The following is a 19665-nucleotide window of genomic DNA, read 5'->3' as shown; positions in this document are numbered from 1 at the left end:
AATATACTTAAGAATTGGTAACTTTCTTTTACATTTTGCTAACTCTATGAGCAAAGAAATACATACGGAATATGTCAGTGATAATTAAAAATGGTTATATGTCCAGAAGTACAAAGTGGTTCAAGTTCATATTTGTGTTTGTATTTGTTCCAGTTTGATTTCGTAAAATTAATGGATGGCAAACAACTGGTAAAACAGGACTCTAAGAGCTCAGATGACATCCAGCACTCCCCAAGGAATCTCATCTTAACATCACTTCAGGAGACGGGTTTCATAGAGTACATGGACCAAGGACCTTGGTATCTGGCATTTTACAATGATGGAAAAAAGATGGAGCAAGTATTTGTGCTAACTACAGCAATTGGTAAGCTTCCATGGCTGTTATTTGAATTTACAGTATAGCTCTAGAAAGTCACTAGTAGTGAAAGTACTTGGTTACTCACATACTGTTCCTTCTACCTTAACGTCATTATTCAATAAATGTCACTATGAGTAACATTTTATTTTTGTTCTCATTGTTGTTAAAACATTGGTTAAGAATTTTTTAAAGCTCTCCAGTATTTGCTAATATTCTCAGACTCTTGTCATGAATCCCTTTATAAGTTCTTAACAGAAAAAAATATTCCCTGGTTAATATTGTTTAAGAAGCTAGATAGATGAGCAACTTCAGAGAGAAATCTTATAAGCAAAAGTATCTCTGTTAAGCCGAGCCCAAAAGCTTGCTCCTATAATACCAGTGACATAAAATGTAGATTTGTGAGATCAAGACCAACATGAGCATAAAAGGAAATTCAAAGCCAATCTTGGCAAACCAGTGAGTACCTATCTTAAAATATAAAATATATCAGAAGGTATAGCCTGGTGACAGAACAATTACCTAATATGTATGATTCCTAAGATTCTATCCCTAGTGAGAGAATCGAGATAGGAAATAAAGACCTTGTTAATCAGTTTGATTATAAAATAAGAGCAAATAATTACCTCTTAAAATAGAAAGACTGGCATCAATACAATTCTTTAGAACAATTGATTCTCAAACCTCTAAGGCTTCAAAATACAAATTAAGAATACTTAGAGAAGAAGAGTGAAAACAATAACATAAGTCATCTCAAGCCTCCTTCTTGGGTTTCTTTAGGTCTGATAATCAAATAGCTCCTTCACTGTGCCCATGGCCTTTTAAATGGAGTTCTTTCGAAATACAATGCCTAGCATTCACCATCACCCTCCTTAGTCTGGAATGTCTCAGTCTTTTGTCATGTTTTCTCAGTAAACACACTCCCCTGACCCTTTGTGTGAATAAAGCTAAGCTCTTTAGCAATTTGGGAGTCCTTGGGGTAAACAACTTGTAGGCACAGCTTTGTAGTGTTTGAATTTAAAAAAAACTGCATGTCTTTTAAAAGAAGAGAAAATCTTTTACAGCTGTCAGTTCTCTATACAACTCTCTACTTTATCCTTTAGTTAACCTGTTCAGCCATATGTTTAGGAAGATGTGTTGACTGTTAATAAATAGACCATCTGCTCTTGATAACAGTTATGTTCTATTTTTACTTGATGCTGAAGACCTTGAGAAAGTAAAAAACAGTATTCTAGCCATAAGACTGTTATTTATTTCCTCTAAAGTAATTAGAAAAACAATAAAAATCATACTGAGACAAACTCCATTGATCTTATATCTCCAAAATACATAACATTCTTATTAAAATTTAAAAATTACACATTTTTAGTCACATCATTATTTTGTCACTAAGAGTGTATCCTTAAAGGTCAATGCTGTGAAAAAATCAAAACACAATTTTGATATGATTAATATTAAATTATAACAGAGTAATTTAGAGAAATTAGAAGATATAACATATTTGTGAATATTTTCTCTCTTCCTTGTGATTTAACCTGTCATCTTAAATTGTAAATACTAAACAAGCTATTTACCTGTTTAAAAGTAGTAGGACCAAGAACCATGCTTGGAGGCTTTTTATCTTTACCTTATTTCATCCCCAAAGGAATTTAACCTTTCATATCTTCATCCAGATATGAAAACATCAGTTTCATATTAGGAAAATATTTGCATTTTGCACATGCAATCCAGTATCCTTTGATATGTTTTATAAAGCCAAGGATGTGTTTTATATAGTAAGGTATGGTGCAGTGGAAGGGGTTGCCTCAGCTGGCCCATGCTGAAGCATCCCTCTTCTGAGGTGCCAGTCATACAATGGATCTAGTATAAAATAGAGTTTAAAGCCAGGCCGACCTGGCTATTGCTATGTAACTGTTGGGTGGAGCCTTGAAGGAATGCTAAGAACTTTACTTTTCTACTTGTTTAATATTAGAAACAAAAGACATCATCTTCCACCCTCATTTCATTAAAGAAAGCTCAAGGAAGCTAGAGAGATGGTTCAAGGTTAAGAATACTTATTGCTCTTGAAGGGGAATTGGGTTCAATTCCCAGTAGCCCCCAAATGGTTCCCAAACGCCCATAAGTCCAGTTCCAGGATGTGCCCTATTTTGTCTTCTGAAGACACTAAACACAGACATGATATGAATACATGCGTTCAGGTAAAACACTCATACACAAAATAAAATGGATAAAATAAAACAAAATTTAAGTTCAAGTAAATTTCTCCAAATAATCAAAAGAACATAGTTCATTTACTCTAAAGTATACCCACTAGTTTTTTTATATTTTTATGCCTTGTCTTATTGACAGTGAAATAAATATTTAATTTTAAATATATTTTGATCGTAGTCTTCCCCCCTCCAAGTCCTTTCAGATTCTCTCACCTTCACTATACATATAACTTTAATTTCTTTCTTAAAAAAACAAACAAAAATCCAATACAACAAACACAAAGAGACATATCACACCAAGAGTGGCATATTGAGCACCTGATCCTTTATAGACCTATAAGCTAGGCATCATTATACTCAAATATAATTATAAACTATAAAAATTAATGTTATCTTCCAAGACTGATATTTGTAAATCAGTTGTTTTTCAGAGGAGTTATATAAGATTTTCTAAGTTATTTTCTGCACAACTTTATGAGTACCTTCAAAGCCATTCTGTATTCCTGTGAAAACTATTTTGTAAGAATGGATTTCAAAGAAATCAGTGGCAGGGAACTGGCATTTACAGTCAAAAAGGCATTTCTCAACAAAATACTTAGGTTCAAATGCTTTTAGTGGTGGTGAATATAATATGAACACTTACTTTAAAAGCAATCCATTGTCACTTATTAATGAAAATAAACTACTAATTCTCATATTTAACCTGTCAAGATAGTATATTAAATAGTTCATGTTCTAGAGAAGAAACTAGTTGCTATAACATAAATGTGAAAAATAGACATAATCTTTGTCTTCTTGGTTACATTTTAAAATCTGCTTTGCTTTTAAGAAATGTCTTATAATTCTCATACCATTTTAGCTTGATTACAAATGCCTTTAAGAATATAATTTATGTGGACCCTTTATCCACTTTAGAGAAGAGTTGGTTTTTGTTCTCCTCTTTAAAAGTCAATTCATTCACAAAATTGAGAACTGTGTTGAATAATCTACTGTATATGATATCATGCAGAAGTCTTTGCGATCTAATTTTGAGCAATAAGAGCTTTGTGGGCAGCAGAAGACAAGATTATTACAGACAAGGAATTTCTGAAACTTTTAAAAAACATGGTTCTTGCCTGGACCTAGGTTCATTTTTTTTTCTCTTATTTTCTGTTAACAGAAATAATGGATGACTGCTCAACCAATTGTAATGGAAATGGAGAGTGTATCTCTGGACACTGTCATTGTTTCCCAGGCTTCCTTGGACCTGACTGTGCTAGAGGTAATGTTGTTCTATGATTCTGATTGTTTTAGAGAAGTGGTTCTTAACTTTCCTAATGCTGCTACCCTTTAATACAGTTTTGTTGAGCAGTAGACACCAGGTGTCGGGGAATAAAGGTAGTGGGAGAAAAACTTTGTCCTGCCAGAGTTGCAGTGCTCTGGGCAGGTGGATGAGGAAGGACTGCCACACGCTTTCCACGTGGCCCCGGTGTGTGTCTGGCTGTGGGAAGACACTGGACCCCAGCTTAGCAGTGGTGGACAAGAGGCAATCCTAGCAACAGGTTCTCAGTCTTGGGTATCCCTCCCTGGATACTGCTAAAGAGCTCCAGGGGAGGCTCACTCATCCCCAGGGCAGAAGGGAGGAAAAGGCAGGGAGAGCAGATGCACTGGGTGGTTCCCAGGCGAGTGAAAGTCCTTGGTCCAGTTGGTCCATGGCTGGAGCACAGGAAGGCCTTCCAGCAGGAAGTTAGATGTGGCTCATTAGGGGAAAGTCTATCTCATCATTCAAGTATGGTGGGCCCTGATAAGCAGAGACAGTCTATGGTTTTAGAGCTTTGTAGAAAGGCAGGGAGAAAGAGAGAAGGTAGAAAGAGAGAGAGGCCAGCCATGGCCACGTGGAGAGAGGGGGAAGAGAGAAAGAAGGACAGCTAGAGAGGAGAGTGTCTTAGTCAGGGTTTCTATTCCTGCACAAACATCATGACCAAGAAGCAATTTGGGGAGGAAAGGGTTTATTCGGCTTACACTTCCATACTGCTGTTCATCACCAAAGGAAGTCAGGACTGGAATTCAAGCAGGTCAGGAAGCAGGAGCTGACACAGAGGCCATGAAGGGACGTTCTTTACTGACACAAAAATAGCCAGTACAGAGAGTAAGAAAGGTGAGAGCTTAAAGAGAGCAAGGAGGGTCCAAGCAGCTCCTTTGATAGTGAGCTGGGCTACCTTGCTGTTGCCAGGTAACTGTAGAGAAGAACATACCTAGCTATAATAAGGTAACTGACAGGATGGAGTCTAGCCAGAATGTCAGAAGCTTGAGACATTGTCTGCGTGACCTATAGTCACAGAATTATGGAGTTGGGAGTTCTGTGGTGTCAGGCATCTGTCTCTGGGAATGTGGCTCCGTGTTTCCTCCCTTGTAGAGTTTTCTACTGGGTCGCCATAGCAAGCTTCATTCAACCAAAATAGGCTGCCTGTCACGGCCTCACACAGTTTCTATTGTTGTGGTGAACCCCAACCATAAAATTATTTCATTGCTACTTCATAAGTATAACTTTGCTACTTCTGTGAATCATAACGTAAATAACGGTATTTTCCAATGGACTTAGACAATCCCTGTGAAACTTCCCAAAGGAGTCATGATCCACAGGCTGAGATACTAGAGAAATGTCGTTGGAAAACTCAATATTATGAGCAATAGTAGTGATAGAAACAATAGTCATATCAGCAATGCCAGCAGTGCTCACCAACAATTGTTACCCAAATCTGAGCACTTCATATACCAGCTCTATTCTAAACACTGCTTATTTCCTCTTTTAATTCCTCCTTCCTACAGTGTTCCTATGAATTAGATCTGCTATTACCCCTACTTTATGAACAAAGAAAGAATCTCAAAAGGAATGGTTAGGAAAATATCTATGCCAGCTGAGATATGAACCTACATCATCTCAGACAACTACAATATACTACTTATATTTCTTGTATAAAGTAATCCATAGCAGTCTGAGTTTAAAAGAAGACAGTTAGAATTTGGAAATATTATTATGTAAAGAAATTTTAATCCAGCAACATGGCTGCTCTGGCAAGGGATCACATCCAAACACCTTTTAGGTCTGTGTGATTTGGCTTGAATACAGACATGCTCTTAGTACATACCTTTTATCCCAAACAATGAAGATAAAGTTAGTTTTTAGAAGGAAGCTGCCATGTTTGAAAGTGACTTCTAATTGAGGGACAGACAAAGTGATGAATCTGAGAAAGATTTGACAGGATGAGTCAGAGATAAGACATGCCCAACTCTCACAAAGACAGGAAAAAATGGCTACTTAAGAGCAGGGCAGAGTCAGCCAGCAAAGGAGGGCAGCTCAGTGTGTGCAGTTCAGCTGAGTTCAGTTCAGTGCAGTTTGGTACAGTTCACTTGAATGCAGTTGAGTTCAGTTAGGTTCCTGCACTTTCATTCTGTTTAGTTCAGTTCATGAAGTCAGCACAGTCAGTGTAGTCAGTGCAGTCCAGTTCCTGGAATTCAGAGGCAGCAATTCAGTGAGAAGTCAGTTTGATTCTATCAGATTGGTGAGAAGTTTTGAGCCAGAACAGCTGAGTTGAAGCAGACAGACAGAGTTCAGGAAGAACTAGTAAAGACTGAGATTATCCAGCCAGAAGCCTCCAAGATGACAGTTCCATCTGGTGAATAAAATTTACTTTTATAACATCATAGCTGGAAGTAGCGATGAATCACTAAATGGAAATGGAGTTTAGAAGGTAAGAAATTGAAATTCAAGAGTTAAACTTGGTAATCTTTATTGTTTCATGCTCTTGCACATAGTTTAATTAATTCATGAAATGCTTTAGATAAATTGGACCATGCTTTCCTCTAGGAGTGGAGTTATTATTTTCCAGATGCTTCCTGTTCATTTTCAATATAGTCTTAAAAGTTTCTGGTCTGCTAGGTTTATGTTTGATTTCTTAGGAGAAAAATAACTGTTCATTTACATTAAATTCCATTCCACCGAGAATTTTAAAGCAGTTGGTAGAGTTCTTATACCATAGCATGTGAAATGAAGGATAAGGGTTTTGTATATTAAAAAATATATATATCAAAAAAACAGATGTGGGTACTGCCCTCAAAGCCTCATAGATTTAAAATGAACACACATAATAACAAAACAGAATACATATTCTAATAAAAGTATATAGAAAGTAATATCCACTGAAAATCTGTTTGTATAGCCTTTACAAAACCCCTTCTCATATGAATAATGCCCTATTTATTAGATGTTAATGTATACCTTCCTCAGTGTGTGTGTGTGTGTGTATTTGAGGAAATAAAAGCCACTGAAGAGATAAAACCCATAGCAAAAAATAGCAACAGTGATAATAGTAGCAGTGATAATAATTAGACATTGTAATAGGATTAAAAGCAAGTACGTATTCTCCATATAGGAAATAGTCATAATTTATCTTTACCCAAGTTCTATAAGAGGAAAATTCTGTCAGTAATCATGATCATAGGCCTACTTAATAATAAATAAGACAAATAAAGAATTAAAACAATTAATTTTATGAGGAATGACATACTAGAACCAATATAGAGTGATTCTTGAAGATGTTCAAAAAGATTATAAAACACTACAACTTATTTGCTAACCTTTAGATTCTTGCCCCGTGCTGTGTGGTGGAAATGGAGAATACGAAAAAGGCCACTGTGTCTGCAGGAATGGCTGGAAAGGGCCTGAGTGTGATGTTCCAGAAGAGCAGTGCATTGACCCAACCTGCTTTGGCCATGGTACCTGCATCATGGGAGTTTGCATCTGTGTTCCAGGATACAAAGGAGAAATTTGTGAAGAAGGTCAGAATCCCATTTTAATATGTTGCTTCAGGCTTTTCTCTCACTTGATTTTCCATAATTTCATTCTATAATACTAGTAGAAAAACAAGCAATCTTTGCAAATAATGAATGTCCAACATACCCTTGGTACAAAGAGCAAAGGTTTGAGGTCAGGGAAGCTCATGTCTCTTCTAATAGCCTTATGGAATACATGACACTGTTTCTATGACACCTGAAAAGCAGTAAATGCAAAAGTGATATCTTTTAATTTCTAATATTGTTTTATAACTTGATAATTTTCAGCTTATTTTAGGTGTTAACCATATGTTTTGATTATTACAGAGTCCTTTATGCTGCACAATGAAACATTATATTTAAGAATGCAATAAAAATAATGATATAGACATATTTGGAGACATTTTGCAAATGTTTTCCTGGGGAGTGATTTGTAATTACCACTATTACTTTTGCTTCATGTTATTTATTTATTCTTACATGCCTCATGATGAAACTTGACCTCCTTCCCTAAAAATAAATCAGACCTGCTACTAATGAGTTTCAAAGCAGAGCCTTTGTATTAAATTCACCCCAAAGGAGCTTTTAGAAAAAATATTTTTGAAATGGCTATAGTTTTATCATTTAAACAGACATATTGGAAAATAAGTTTACTAGTAATCAGACCATTTTCATGCCACATTCTTCAAATAAGACTGATTTCAGAAATAATATGAAACCATTACCATGGGAGATAGTCTCATCACAACTGTTGTTCAGGAAAGGGGCTGCTGAAAATGCACTGTAATTGCTTTTTAAAGATCGCTCATTAAGACTATTACACAGCATTCTAAAGGGTTTAATCTCATTCCACTCCATGAACAAGCAGGATTTTAGCTTTCCACCTCCTATTAGTGGCAGTAGAATATGGGTGTAAAGAGAGTTTGTTCCAGTGAATTCCACTGGGTCTGTATAGGCACTGGAGTTCCTGTGATATCTTAAAAATATTTTTATATAATCATATAATGATCAAATTATCATTATATGTAAGCACAAATGCAGATGCTCTATAGACCCAGACACAGTTAACAGTGAGTGATATCTATCACATCTACAGTTTGCCATGAAAATCATGTAATTTGAAAATGAATGAAAATCATTCATTAGACTCTTCTGATTTAAATATCATAAGCAGATGAAACAGGGGCTTACCATAAATTAGCCTTTTACTTGGTCTCTAAGAAAATATGTAAATCAGCCAAAATAACAAGGAAGAATGCTCACCATATAAAATGGCTTAGTCTTTACAAATTTAATATGAGAATATTCTAACTCTTATATAGCATATGAAGAACCTATAAGCTGAAACAAGCTATGGACAGTTTATTTACAGACATTATGTTGTCGTTGTTTTTATTGACTGACTTAGTTGCCAGTTTTTCAAAATAGAGAAGGGTCACATTGAAAATTCCTACTTCTAACTTCTCTTGAATACTAGAATGTCTGTGTCTACATCAGCTAGAGCCAAGATCCTTTTAAACATAATACATGATTTCACAGTTTGCTCCCCATCAGCAATATCCTTAAAAATACCCCATTTTCTTCACACCTGCCTTCTCTAGCCTGTTGATTTTATTCCTCCAATTTCAGTGTGACTTTCATGATGTAAACATATTTATAACAAGAATTCCTAATCCATGAAGAAAGAAGCTAATAATAATTACCCTCCAGAATGATCTTTATTAGGAAAACACCTCCATGGGGATCATGGGGAGCCATGCTTGGGCCTTGGGTGGAAAAGAGCATTATGAGAACGTTAAGAGGGCTTAGCTTGAAGTGGGAGAATAAGAAACATAGCTATTACATACACCACCATGGGGCCAAGGCCTACAAGGCAGAGAGAGCCTTCACAGGAACACTGGGAACAAGGTTTTATGACTTTTACAGCTTTCTAGAATTTAGCATGAAGTTGTACGCCACAGAACTTAATTGAGCCCAGCCTATGTGAAAAGAAGCATGTAGAAGTCAAGTACTAAGTAGGACTTACATAGCAGTGGCAAGAGAGGAACTGGAGTTGCTCTCTCCCCAACGTTGGTCAAGATCTGCAAGTTCTAACTTTCAACTGGAAAAGGTGTGGTCTTCTTTCTACCAAACATGACTTAGATGAATTGAATGTAACACACCTCTTAAGAAAATAAATTAGATGGCATTTTGTTTATTATTCTTGTTATACATTGGCAGAACCAAATAAAGTCCTTCTAGAAACAGTCTATATCATGAACTTTACCTCTTACTCCAAATCATGAATGAAATAATATATGCATTTGGAGATTTTATTTAATGATAAACTCAGTTATTAAACTATTGTTCTAATGACCTGGAGATCTTGGGCTAATTATGATAGCAATTACTACAATTACAATAGACGTTTTGTGGTAACAAGCCACACCCAAAGAGTAAGTGAGACTTGCCAATTCATGCAGGTTGCATCAAGGTATTCCTCTTGCTTCAATGTACTTCAAAGCATAATCCAGATGAAGATAAAGAATGTGGAAGTCAACCTTCCCATTTCACATAGAATAGTCAGTGGAAAGCACAAAACAATTTTCTACAGGCAAAAATTTCTAGACTCGCAGAATCAGAGACAAGTAGAAATAGCTTATTCTAATTGACAAAAATATATCACAGTGTTCTGATAGAAGAAGTAAGCATCATGAAAGTTTGAAATACAAAAAAGTTGCATTGTTGGTGCTTCTGAAGAATAAATATGAGGTTGTAAAACTTTGTGTAAATTGTATTATTTCATACAACAGAAATCACCTCACCAAGTAAGTTATCCAATTAAAAACTATATAAAAACTTTGATTCTAATTTCAGTAAGGATAAAGAATGACTTATCAAAAAACTCTCAGATATTTTTGAAAAGCTGAGAAATTCCTACTGAGGGTCCATACAGGTCCACCTACTCATTTGTGTGGGGAATATCACTGACTGTTCAGAATTGCATGCAGCATATGTGTGATTTTCTTCTTCCAAATTTAGGTTGTAACCTTTATCATATCCTACCATATTTTTAAGTGTTAATAATCTTCTGGTTTAAACACAATGTTTGCATGAGTCATTTTATTGCCTAATTAAAGCAACATTAATGAGACGATACTAGGAAATCAATGTATCTCAGTTCTATAATCCCATACCTCTTCTCTCTCAACCTCCCCCAACCCTTTTGTTTTTGATATTCAGAGGACTGCTTAGATCCAATGTGTTCCAGCCATGGCATCTGTGTCAAAGGAGAATGTCATTGTTCTACTGGCTGGGGTGGAGTCAACTGTGAAACTCCACTTCCTATATGTCAAGAGCAGTGCTCCGGACATGGAACTTTTCTTCTGGACACTGGAGTTTGCAGCTGTGATCCCAAGTGGACAGGATCCGACTGCTCTACAGGTAGAGTGGGGTTCAATCTCTCTCTCTCTCTCTCTCTCTCTCTCTCTCTCTCTCTTTCTCCTCAAGTCAACCTGATCATTTCATTAAGGTACTAGATTGTAAGATCTGGAGTATATAATCTCATTAATCACAATAAGTTCCAGGTATTTCCTAGTCAGTCTTCTTCTTCTTCTTCTTCTTCTTCTTCTTCTTCTTCTTCTTCTTCTTCTTCTTCTTCTTCTTCTTCTTCTTCTTCTTCTTCTTCTCCTTCTCCTTCTCCTTCTCCTTCTCCTCCTCCTCCTCCTCCTCCTCCTCCTCCTCCTCCTCCTCCTCCTTCTCCTTCTCCTCCTCCTCCTCCTCCTCCTCCTCCTCCTCCTCCTCCTCCTTCTTCTTCTTCAATTTCTGCATTAAGTTTCTCTGTGACAGGTGTATGTGGTTTACCTTTTGATCTCTTTCTTTCTTCTACTGTAGTTCCTTCAATAGTCTTCAAATTTCCTACAGTCTGCTCTTGTCAGATTCTTTCAAATCACCATCACCACAAACTGGAATAGTCAACGTATTCATTGAGCAACTCATTTTAAAAACATAACAACCACAGTATTCTACCACATTTAATATATTGCTATATTGCCTCCAATTATTATTATTTCTGAAACATTGTTTCTTTTCTTCATTCTTTAACCTAACATCTTCCACACTTCTCTCCTGTCTGTATATAAGATCCTTATCAAAGGATCACCAAAAACAGTTAAACCTGTCTGCCATATGCTTCTGCTTAGTGAGTGAATCCCTCCCCCTACTTCCATAATCTTTAAGATCTGCTTATCCTAAGTACATTCAACATCTACACGTTTCCATGTGTTTTGTTTATCATAAAAATATTAGTTAGCTTTCAACCTAGAACAATCTAACATACACACCAAGACCAACTACAATTTTAGGCATTTTTGTAAAACTTTATCTGACTAGAACATTATGAAGCGTATTAAATTCATTCCAAATGCATTTAGGTATTTGTACACATGACTTGTTTTATCCTTCTATATTGCAAGCACAAAAAAGAATAGGTTATTCTTTATATTTTTCAGATAGTATTCTTATTAAATGAGTAGAGTTAACCAATGAATTTTCTTGGAAAGCTTCTGTTTATGAATTTTGTGGAGGGTGTAAAATGGCATGTGGTAAGCAGAAAACTTCAGTGCATTATGGGATTTTGTTACCAGTGAGTTACATATGAACTGAAGAATCTGATTCTGCCCTAAGAAAACAGGAAGATCCATCTGTTAAGATACATAATTCTAATACAACTCTTAACCACAATTTTAAGCATATGCACCTCACGTTGAAATAATGTCAGAAATATGAATGAATTTCAAATTGTCAGAACATGAGATATATGTATGGTGATATAGTCCTATAACATCAGCATTTAGAAGTCTGAGAATTATGGAACTCAATTTCTAGGCTAGCCTGTGCTATACCCTGACTTCTAGGCTAATCTGGCTCTAAAATGAGACCCTGTCTCTAAAGACAGGAAATAAAGATTAAAATTATAAAGGTTATTTAATTGTCACTAAATGTAATACTTAAAATCCATTAATTGATAGATGTACAGTATACATTAACATCTATGTGCTGATCATGGTACTCAGAGCCAGTAATATAGAGGTGCCCAAAAGGGGTGTAATTTTTGCAGAAGTGAATATTGTAGTCTAGTTGGAAAGACATATTTATCAAGTTAGAAAAGAATGATGAAATCCAAGTGACTAGACCTATGGAAAAGTATCATATGAATCAAGCCTGATTATTAACTTATTTTCAACATATTACCTAAAACTTTTCATAATCTCATATGCCAGCTATAGTATTATTAGATGCTAGTACGCTTATTGCTGACATGCTTAATGATGACTTGTTATTGTCGCCTATCCTAAGTGTTGCACATATGTCAATTCACTGTAAGTACAATTATTATGAATACTTTAAAGATGAGGAAACCGAGGCACAGAGACAGGCTATAACTTATCCAAAGCACCAATATATTTTTGTGTCTTCAGATTATATTCTTATTAAATGAGTAGAGTTAACCAATGAATATTCTTGGAAAGCTTCTGCCTATGAATTTTGCAGAGGGTGTAAAATGGTATATGGTAAGGAGAAAACTTCAGTGCACTGTGGGATTTTGTTTCCAATGAGTTACATATGTATTGAAGTCTTAGTCAGGGTTTGTATTCCTGCACAAAACATCATGACCAAGAAGCAAGATGGGGAGGAAAGGATTGATTCAGCTTATACTTCCACATTGCTGTTGATCACCAAAGAAAGTCAGGACTGGAAATCACACAGGGCAGGAAGCAGAAGCTGATGCAGAGGCCATGGAGGGATGTCCTTTACTGGCTTGCTTCCCCTGGCTTGCTCAGCTTGCTTTCTTATAGAACCCAGGACTACCAGCCCAGGGATGGTACCACCCACAATGAGCCCTCCCACCCTTAATCATTAATTGAGAAAATGCCTTGCAGATGGATCTAAAGGAGGCATTTCCTCAAGGGAGACTCCTTTCTCTGTGATAACTGCAGCTTGTGTCACATTAACACACAAAACCAGCCAGTACACTCATGTTGAGCCAGAACTTTGACCTTGCACATTCCATGTATTAATAACCCCCATCTAAGAGTCATTTACCTACTTTATTATATACAAAAAAGGTGTTAGCACAGGACCATGTCCAGGTCCATGAGATACAAAGTATGATAGAAAGCAATGTTATTTCTCTGAGATGAGAGAAGACATTGAGGAAAGCCTCACACTTGAATTTCTGAAAAAAAAAAAAAAAAAAAAGATGGTGGCTTGAAAGTCATTGGGTAGTTGTAGCTCAGGAGTACAAAGGAGGTAAAACTGTCACCAATGACAAGAGTACTGGGCCAGAACATAAAGAATTTTATTGACACACCATGCTCAAGAATTTGCATTTCCTCATAATGCAATAGGAGTGCACTGAGTAGTTTGAACAAAACTGCAAAGTACATTTGAATTTTACCACTCTGCCAAACACTGAAAATATCAATTCATAAAGGATGGCACAGGAAAGGAAGTGGCAGTTGAGTATGGAGATGGAGAACTGGTCTAACCAGTTCAGGTCAGTGTGTAAAAGGAAGAAATACCACCAACTGATAGAGGGTGGGGGAAAGCACATGGGCAAAAATGCGGGTATCTTGCAGAGGGACCAGACATAGTGCTTGATTATATGTGCTGGAGTTGTTTGCATAAGGCATAAATAGACATGCCAAGCAAGGCGTTGATATTCAAGGACGGAATTACAAAAGAATCCTTTTGTTATACATCTCTGCCAACATTCAACATGGATGGGGAAGGCCCATATATTATTGAGAGTCATTTTTGTCAGTGGTATAGCCACTGACAAGATGTTCTTGCTCAAGTTAATAACTCTCAGACCCACAATTTGACAAGAAACTCTAATTAAACTCAGTGAAAGTATACTTTCATAAAAGAAAGTATGACCTGCATTTGTTTAAAAGAAGGGTTCTAGAAAAAGAGGGAATCTGATGAGAAAGGGGAATCTGTTTTGAAATTAACTAACATTCATTTTATATATGTACAAAACTATTAAACAAAAATAAAATGAATATAAATGCATCTTAAACTGGGGCTGAATACTCTATACATTTTTCACCAGACCAAAAGAGAGCAGAAGATTGTCTAGAAAGAATATAGAAAATAGTGATCAAGTAAAAACTCCATGGAACATCAATATGTCTCCACCATATTAGGGTCCTTTACGTTAAGTCAACACTTGACTCCTAGAATTAAGGATGTGGCTCAGTAATAAAGGCTCCGGATTCAATGTCCAGAAGTGCTAAGAATTCAACAAGAAAGGACAAAAAGCACTTGTTTGTTTATATACAACTAGCTTACATGTATTGAGAATAAAGAGTGATTCTGTTTCAAATACTTTTCCCTCTGATCGCAACTATCCCATACATGTTCTGCTTGGTGCCTTAAAATGAGATAAACTTCCTCTTAATGAATCACTCCAATTGTAATGTTGCTATTTCAAGTGAGTCCGTATACAGTTTCTCTTTCTTTCTTTTTTTTTTTTTTTTATTTTTTGAGGACTTTTTTATTAGCTATTGCCCAAAGAATGCAGCCACCAATTACAGTGCAAAGATTCCTTTGTAAAAGTAGTAGTAGCTCCTAACTTCTGAGTCTCCTCTCCAGACCCCAGAAGAAATTTTGGTGTCCCAAATCTTTTTTTTTTTTTTTTGATTTTTAATATTTTTATTACATATTTTCCTCAATTACATTTCCAATGCTATCCCAAAAGTCCCCCATAGCGCCCACCACTTCCCTACCCACCCATTCCCATTCTTTTGGCCCTGGCATTCCCCTATATTGGGGCATATAAAGTTTGCAAGTCCAATGGGCCTCTCTTTCCAATGATGGCCGACTAGGCCATCTTTCGATACATATGCAGCTAGAGACAAGAGCTCCGGGGTTCTGGTTAGTACATCATGTTGTTCCAACAATAGGGTTGCAGATCCCTTTAGCTCCTTGGGTACTTTCTCTAGCTTCTCCATTGGGAGCCCTGTGATACATCCAATAGCTGACTGTGAACATCCACTCCTGTGTTTGCTAGGCCCCGGCATCGTCTCACAAGAGACAGCTATATTTGGGTCCTTTCAGCAAAATCTTGCTAGTGTATGCAATGGTGTCAGCGTTTAGAAGCTGATTATGGGACGGATCCCTGGATACAGCAGTCTCTAAATGGTCCATTCTTTCATCACAGCTACGAACTTTGTCTCTGTAACTCCTTCCCTGGGTGTGTTACCTGCTGTGTTAGCTACTTTTCTGTTGCTTTGATAAGCACCATGAGGCAATTTAAGAAAGGGACAGTTTATTTTTTCTTATGGTTTCAGGGGAATAAGCTTTTGGATGATAGCAGAGGTTCACAACAACAGGCTGTATTGTGCTAGCAGGAACACAAAGCTGGGACCTCAAATCTCGAATCACAGCAGAAGACAGAGTATATAAAATAGAAGTAAGTAGGCAAGATTTTACTCTCAAAACCTGCTTCCAGTGGCATGCTGCCTTCAGCCAAGATATAACTCCAAAACTTCCCCAAACAGCCATCTACTGTGGACCAGTTTGTTCACGTGCCCAAAACTATGGGGGCACAATTTTTATCCTAACTACTATACCTGCATTCCTAAATATGCAATGCCATGTACCAGTCTTATAGGCTAGGGAGAAAATTACATGAGAGAAGAGGCCTGTAATAAAGGGGACTTAAGGAAAGATGGCTGACATTTTTAAGGTTGCAGTCCATCATTGTAAAGAAGTCTTGGCAGCAAAAATATGAGACTGGTCAGAGGTCAGGAGTAGGAGGAATGCTGGAATTTAGCTCACCTTCTTTTTATTTAGTTTAGGATCCCAGCCAGTAGTAATATGGTGCCATCCTCCACATTCGGGGTCAATCTTCCCTCTTCAGTTAAATCTTTCTCTAGAAAAACCATTGTAGATATAGCCAGAAGTGTTTCCCTGGTAAATCTAAATCCAGGCAGGTTGATGACAAAGATTAACCATCACAAAGGAATTTAAGGAAGGTAGTATTGTGACTACATATGCATTTTAGAGAAATCTTTCTGGAAAATGTTTGAAAAACTAGTTTAAAATGATATCCATGTGATCTGAAGGAATTTAAAGACATATGAAATAGAATAGACATATGTGATACAAGTTATGAAAAAGGACTTGGTAACCACATGGGGTGTCCCATGCTATAACCTGCTGAGAGTATAGAAGATTGGCATAAAGCCAAGAGAAGTTTGGTCTGTGTAGTGAGTTCAAAACCAGCTAGTACTATACTGTGAGACCCTGACTCAAAAAAAAATATAGGACTTTAGAAACTATATGAGTTTAAATGAAGACTGGGATTTTACTAATAGTGATTTGAATATTATTAACATGCTATGTAAATGGTAGCAATACTCAGTGAGATTAGTTTTCACCTATCAAAGAATTTTTATACCTACCTATTCTGTGTTGTTTGCTATGGTCTTGGCATATGTCATCAAGCCAATAAAGATTCCTACACTGCAGTCTGGAATGGTGAGACAGATAATAAATAATAAGAAATACATAGGAATTTTTTCAGTATGAATAAACAAAGACATTAAGTATGTGACCCAAGGTCATAATCCTGGTGAGTTTCAATCCTATATGTAGACATCCGAACTGCTAATATCTTGCTAAATGCAGTGTTTTTCTTTTCAGCCTCATACCACCATACTCCTACCAAAATAAGACAGGAGTTATAGACAAAGAGAGAATGCTCAAATGAATAAATTCTCTTATTGAAAAGCAGATGAAAACATTAAACACCAAGCTTATGAATGGGATATTTTTGTCCAGAAAACCTGAACCAAAGCCACATTCACTTAGTTCAGGCCCAATAACCAAACCTCACTAGAAAAATTTCTTATTCACACAAGCACACCTAATAAATCTACCAAATTGAAAAATAGGGAACAGAAATGCTTTCCAAATCTCTAGTGTCATGGTAAGAATAGTCCTTCTGTGATTTTTAAGCTCTATAAAGGTTGTTCCCAAAGAGCATATTTAACCATGGAGATGATCTCACTGTGCAGCTCTTAATTGAGTGTTCTCCGTACAGGAAGCAATTTAGCATCTGATTCTGATAATGGATCGTGTCATTTCAAAGGTGGATATGCTCTTTGCCATTGATCATCTTCTTCCTCCAAGTATATGAAGCTGCTTAGCTGTTGGCATGTTAACTATGCTGCTTTGATATCAAGGGGACTGCAGAAAATCATCTGCTGGTTATTTTTAGTCTGTTTCCAACCTACAGTATTGTTTGCAGCCTTAAATTGATACTTGACATAGACTTCTTTAGCCTGATAGTCTCATGACACTTCACAAAGGTTAACTCATTAGTCTTTAAAATACCTCAAGAGGAATATAATAGAAGCTTGTTATATCATGGGTTAGATTTGGATATACCACAGGTCAAATTGTGCTCTCTTAAAACATAACTCCTTGCTGTAAAATCTCAGTAATACATTTAGCCTGTTGTAAGGGTATTGGCCCTGGCCTCTGAGATCAGCATTGTAAAATGTGCCTAGTATATTTCTTTGGTAAGATCTGTCTTCTCCTGGACACAGTCTCTTAGAGGAGTATAAAAATAGAATATAGAGTTCTGTATCTCTTTTTTCTTAATGAAATTGATCTGAGCCACTCTGTCATTACTCACAAATAATAGATAATACAATTCATGGAAGTAAGCATTTATATGAAGAGGGCAACACTTGCCCTTGCTCTGATACAATCTAAGAAGTAGATTAACCAACTAGAAATATACAGAGTAATAACAACTAAGGTAATTCTGAACATGCTATTTGTTATACATCAGAAACATTTGAAGGATTATCATCATGTGTGGCTCATACAAAGAGGGTATTAGATACAAAGATGTCAAAGACTTTGTTTTGAAAATATTTGTTTTTAAGCCATTCTTTGACATTTGCTCCTATTTCCATTAGAAAGATAGCAGGGTTGATGTAGTTGTGGATGTAGGTGTCTTCATGTATGAATATATTCACAGAATAGTGACTTTGAGTAATACACTTAATTTAGTTGTGCTTCAAATGCATCATGTGTGAAATGGCATATTTGCCAAAAGACCCTGAGGTCCTCTATAATACTGAAATCTATGATTCTTGATCCTGAATATTAGACTATTGACATAGATTATTAATGGTTTGTGGATATAGTCCATTAACTATCTTACCTCTCAAAATGTTTGTGGTGAGACTATATTAAGTGAAAATAGTTCTTATTATAAGAACAGATTCATATTTTGACATATAGAACATGCTTTTAAGCATTTAAATCTGCAGAAGACAATGCACACTCATGGCAAGAAGTGTATATATGTACATATATTATTTCCACTATAACAATGTTTCACTATATTTTTAAGTGTTCTCTAATGGATCGTGATGTGCATCTACTAATAAAAAGATAATTAGCAAAGAAAGTCATAAGGGATTCATATAATAATTGTTGCTAAGGAAACTTTCCTTGATTATGCAAGCAACATATGCTTCAAAACATTGTCAGTTTCTTCTTTTATTGAAAATGCCAATGATAGAATGATTTCATCTGACTATCTCTAGACATATAACACATCACTTCCTGCAATTTCTAAGAATTGATTAGACCTTTTAAAGTGAGTCATGCATACCCAGAATTTTCTTCTAATATTATAGTTATAGCAGGGTCATAGATACTATTTGACAAAGAAGCTTTATTAAAAATGTAATACACATTCTATGAGGATGACTTTTAACCATTCATCATGCTGCTAAAGAGAAAAATCTATTCACATATAAGGTAACTAGGATATAGCATCTTCAATAAAAAGAAATCAGTAAAGTAAGCAGAAGAGAAATGTAGAAATGCAAATACTTTTCACTCTGCAGTTAGACACTCTTGATTTCTTAGGAATGGTGATAATTTCTTACAAAAGGAAAATTGAACTTCACTATTGAGCAACAGTATTAAAGCATCCGAATTCTACAGATATATGGACTTAAAGAAAAGCTCAGTTAAGGGCAAAGAGTCACTGAAATGATGGGAATGGTGTTTTAACGGAAAAAAAAAAAAAGGAAAAAAGGCTTCTGATTAATTCATGCTAGCTTATTTATTTTAATCTGAACCTCAAGGTGTAACACCTATGCTGAAACTTATTTTAACTTGCTTTTATATTCACTAAAAATAAAAGACAGACTTGGAGATGATTCTGATATGATTAATTAGAATTTTTAAAGCCTGCACTTGCAATATTGT

At 36.0% G+C, this 19665-nt stretch overlaps 1 protein-coding gene across 2 annotated transcripts in view; it reads left to right on the top strand.

Annotated features, from left to right (window-relative positions):
* The window catches only part of Tenm1 (teneurin transmembrane protein 1), an 889421-nt gene that overhangs the window by 605305 nt on the left and 264451 nt on the right, over window positions 1–19665 (top strand). For both annotated transcript variants that reach the window (XM_029473263.2, XM_029473264.2), the window contains 4 exons: window positions 154–364; window positions 3725–3826; window positions 7189–7383; window positions 10600–10800. In XM_029473263.2, coding sequence (XP_029329123.1) covers window positions 154–364; window positions 3725–3826; window positions 7189–7383; window positions 10600–10800 — 709 coding nt within the window. The remainder of the gene's footprint in view (window positions 1–153; window positions 365–3724; window positions 3827–7188; window positions 7384–10599; window positions 10801–19665) is intronic.

The sequence above is a fragment of the Mus caroli genome, unplaced genomic scaffold, assembly GCF_978045245.1.
Source record: "Mus caroli unplaced genomic scaffold, Mus_caroli_1 scaffold_5, whole genome shotgun sequence".
In the NCBI taxonomy this organism is placed as follows: Eukaryota; Metazoa; Chordata; class Mammalia; order Rodentia; family Muridae; genus Mus; species Mus caroli.
The sequence above is the reverse complement of the archived record's forward strand: the minus strand, read 5'-3'. Positions and strand labels throughout refer to the sequence as shown.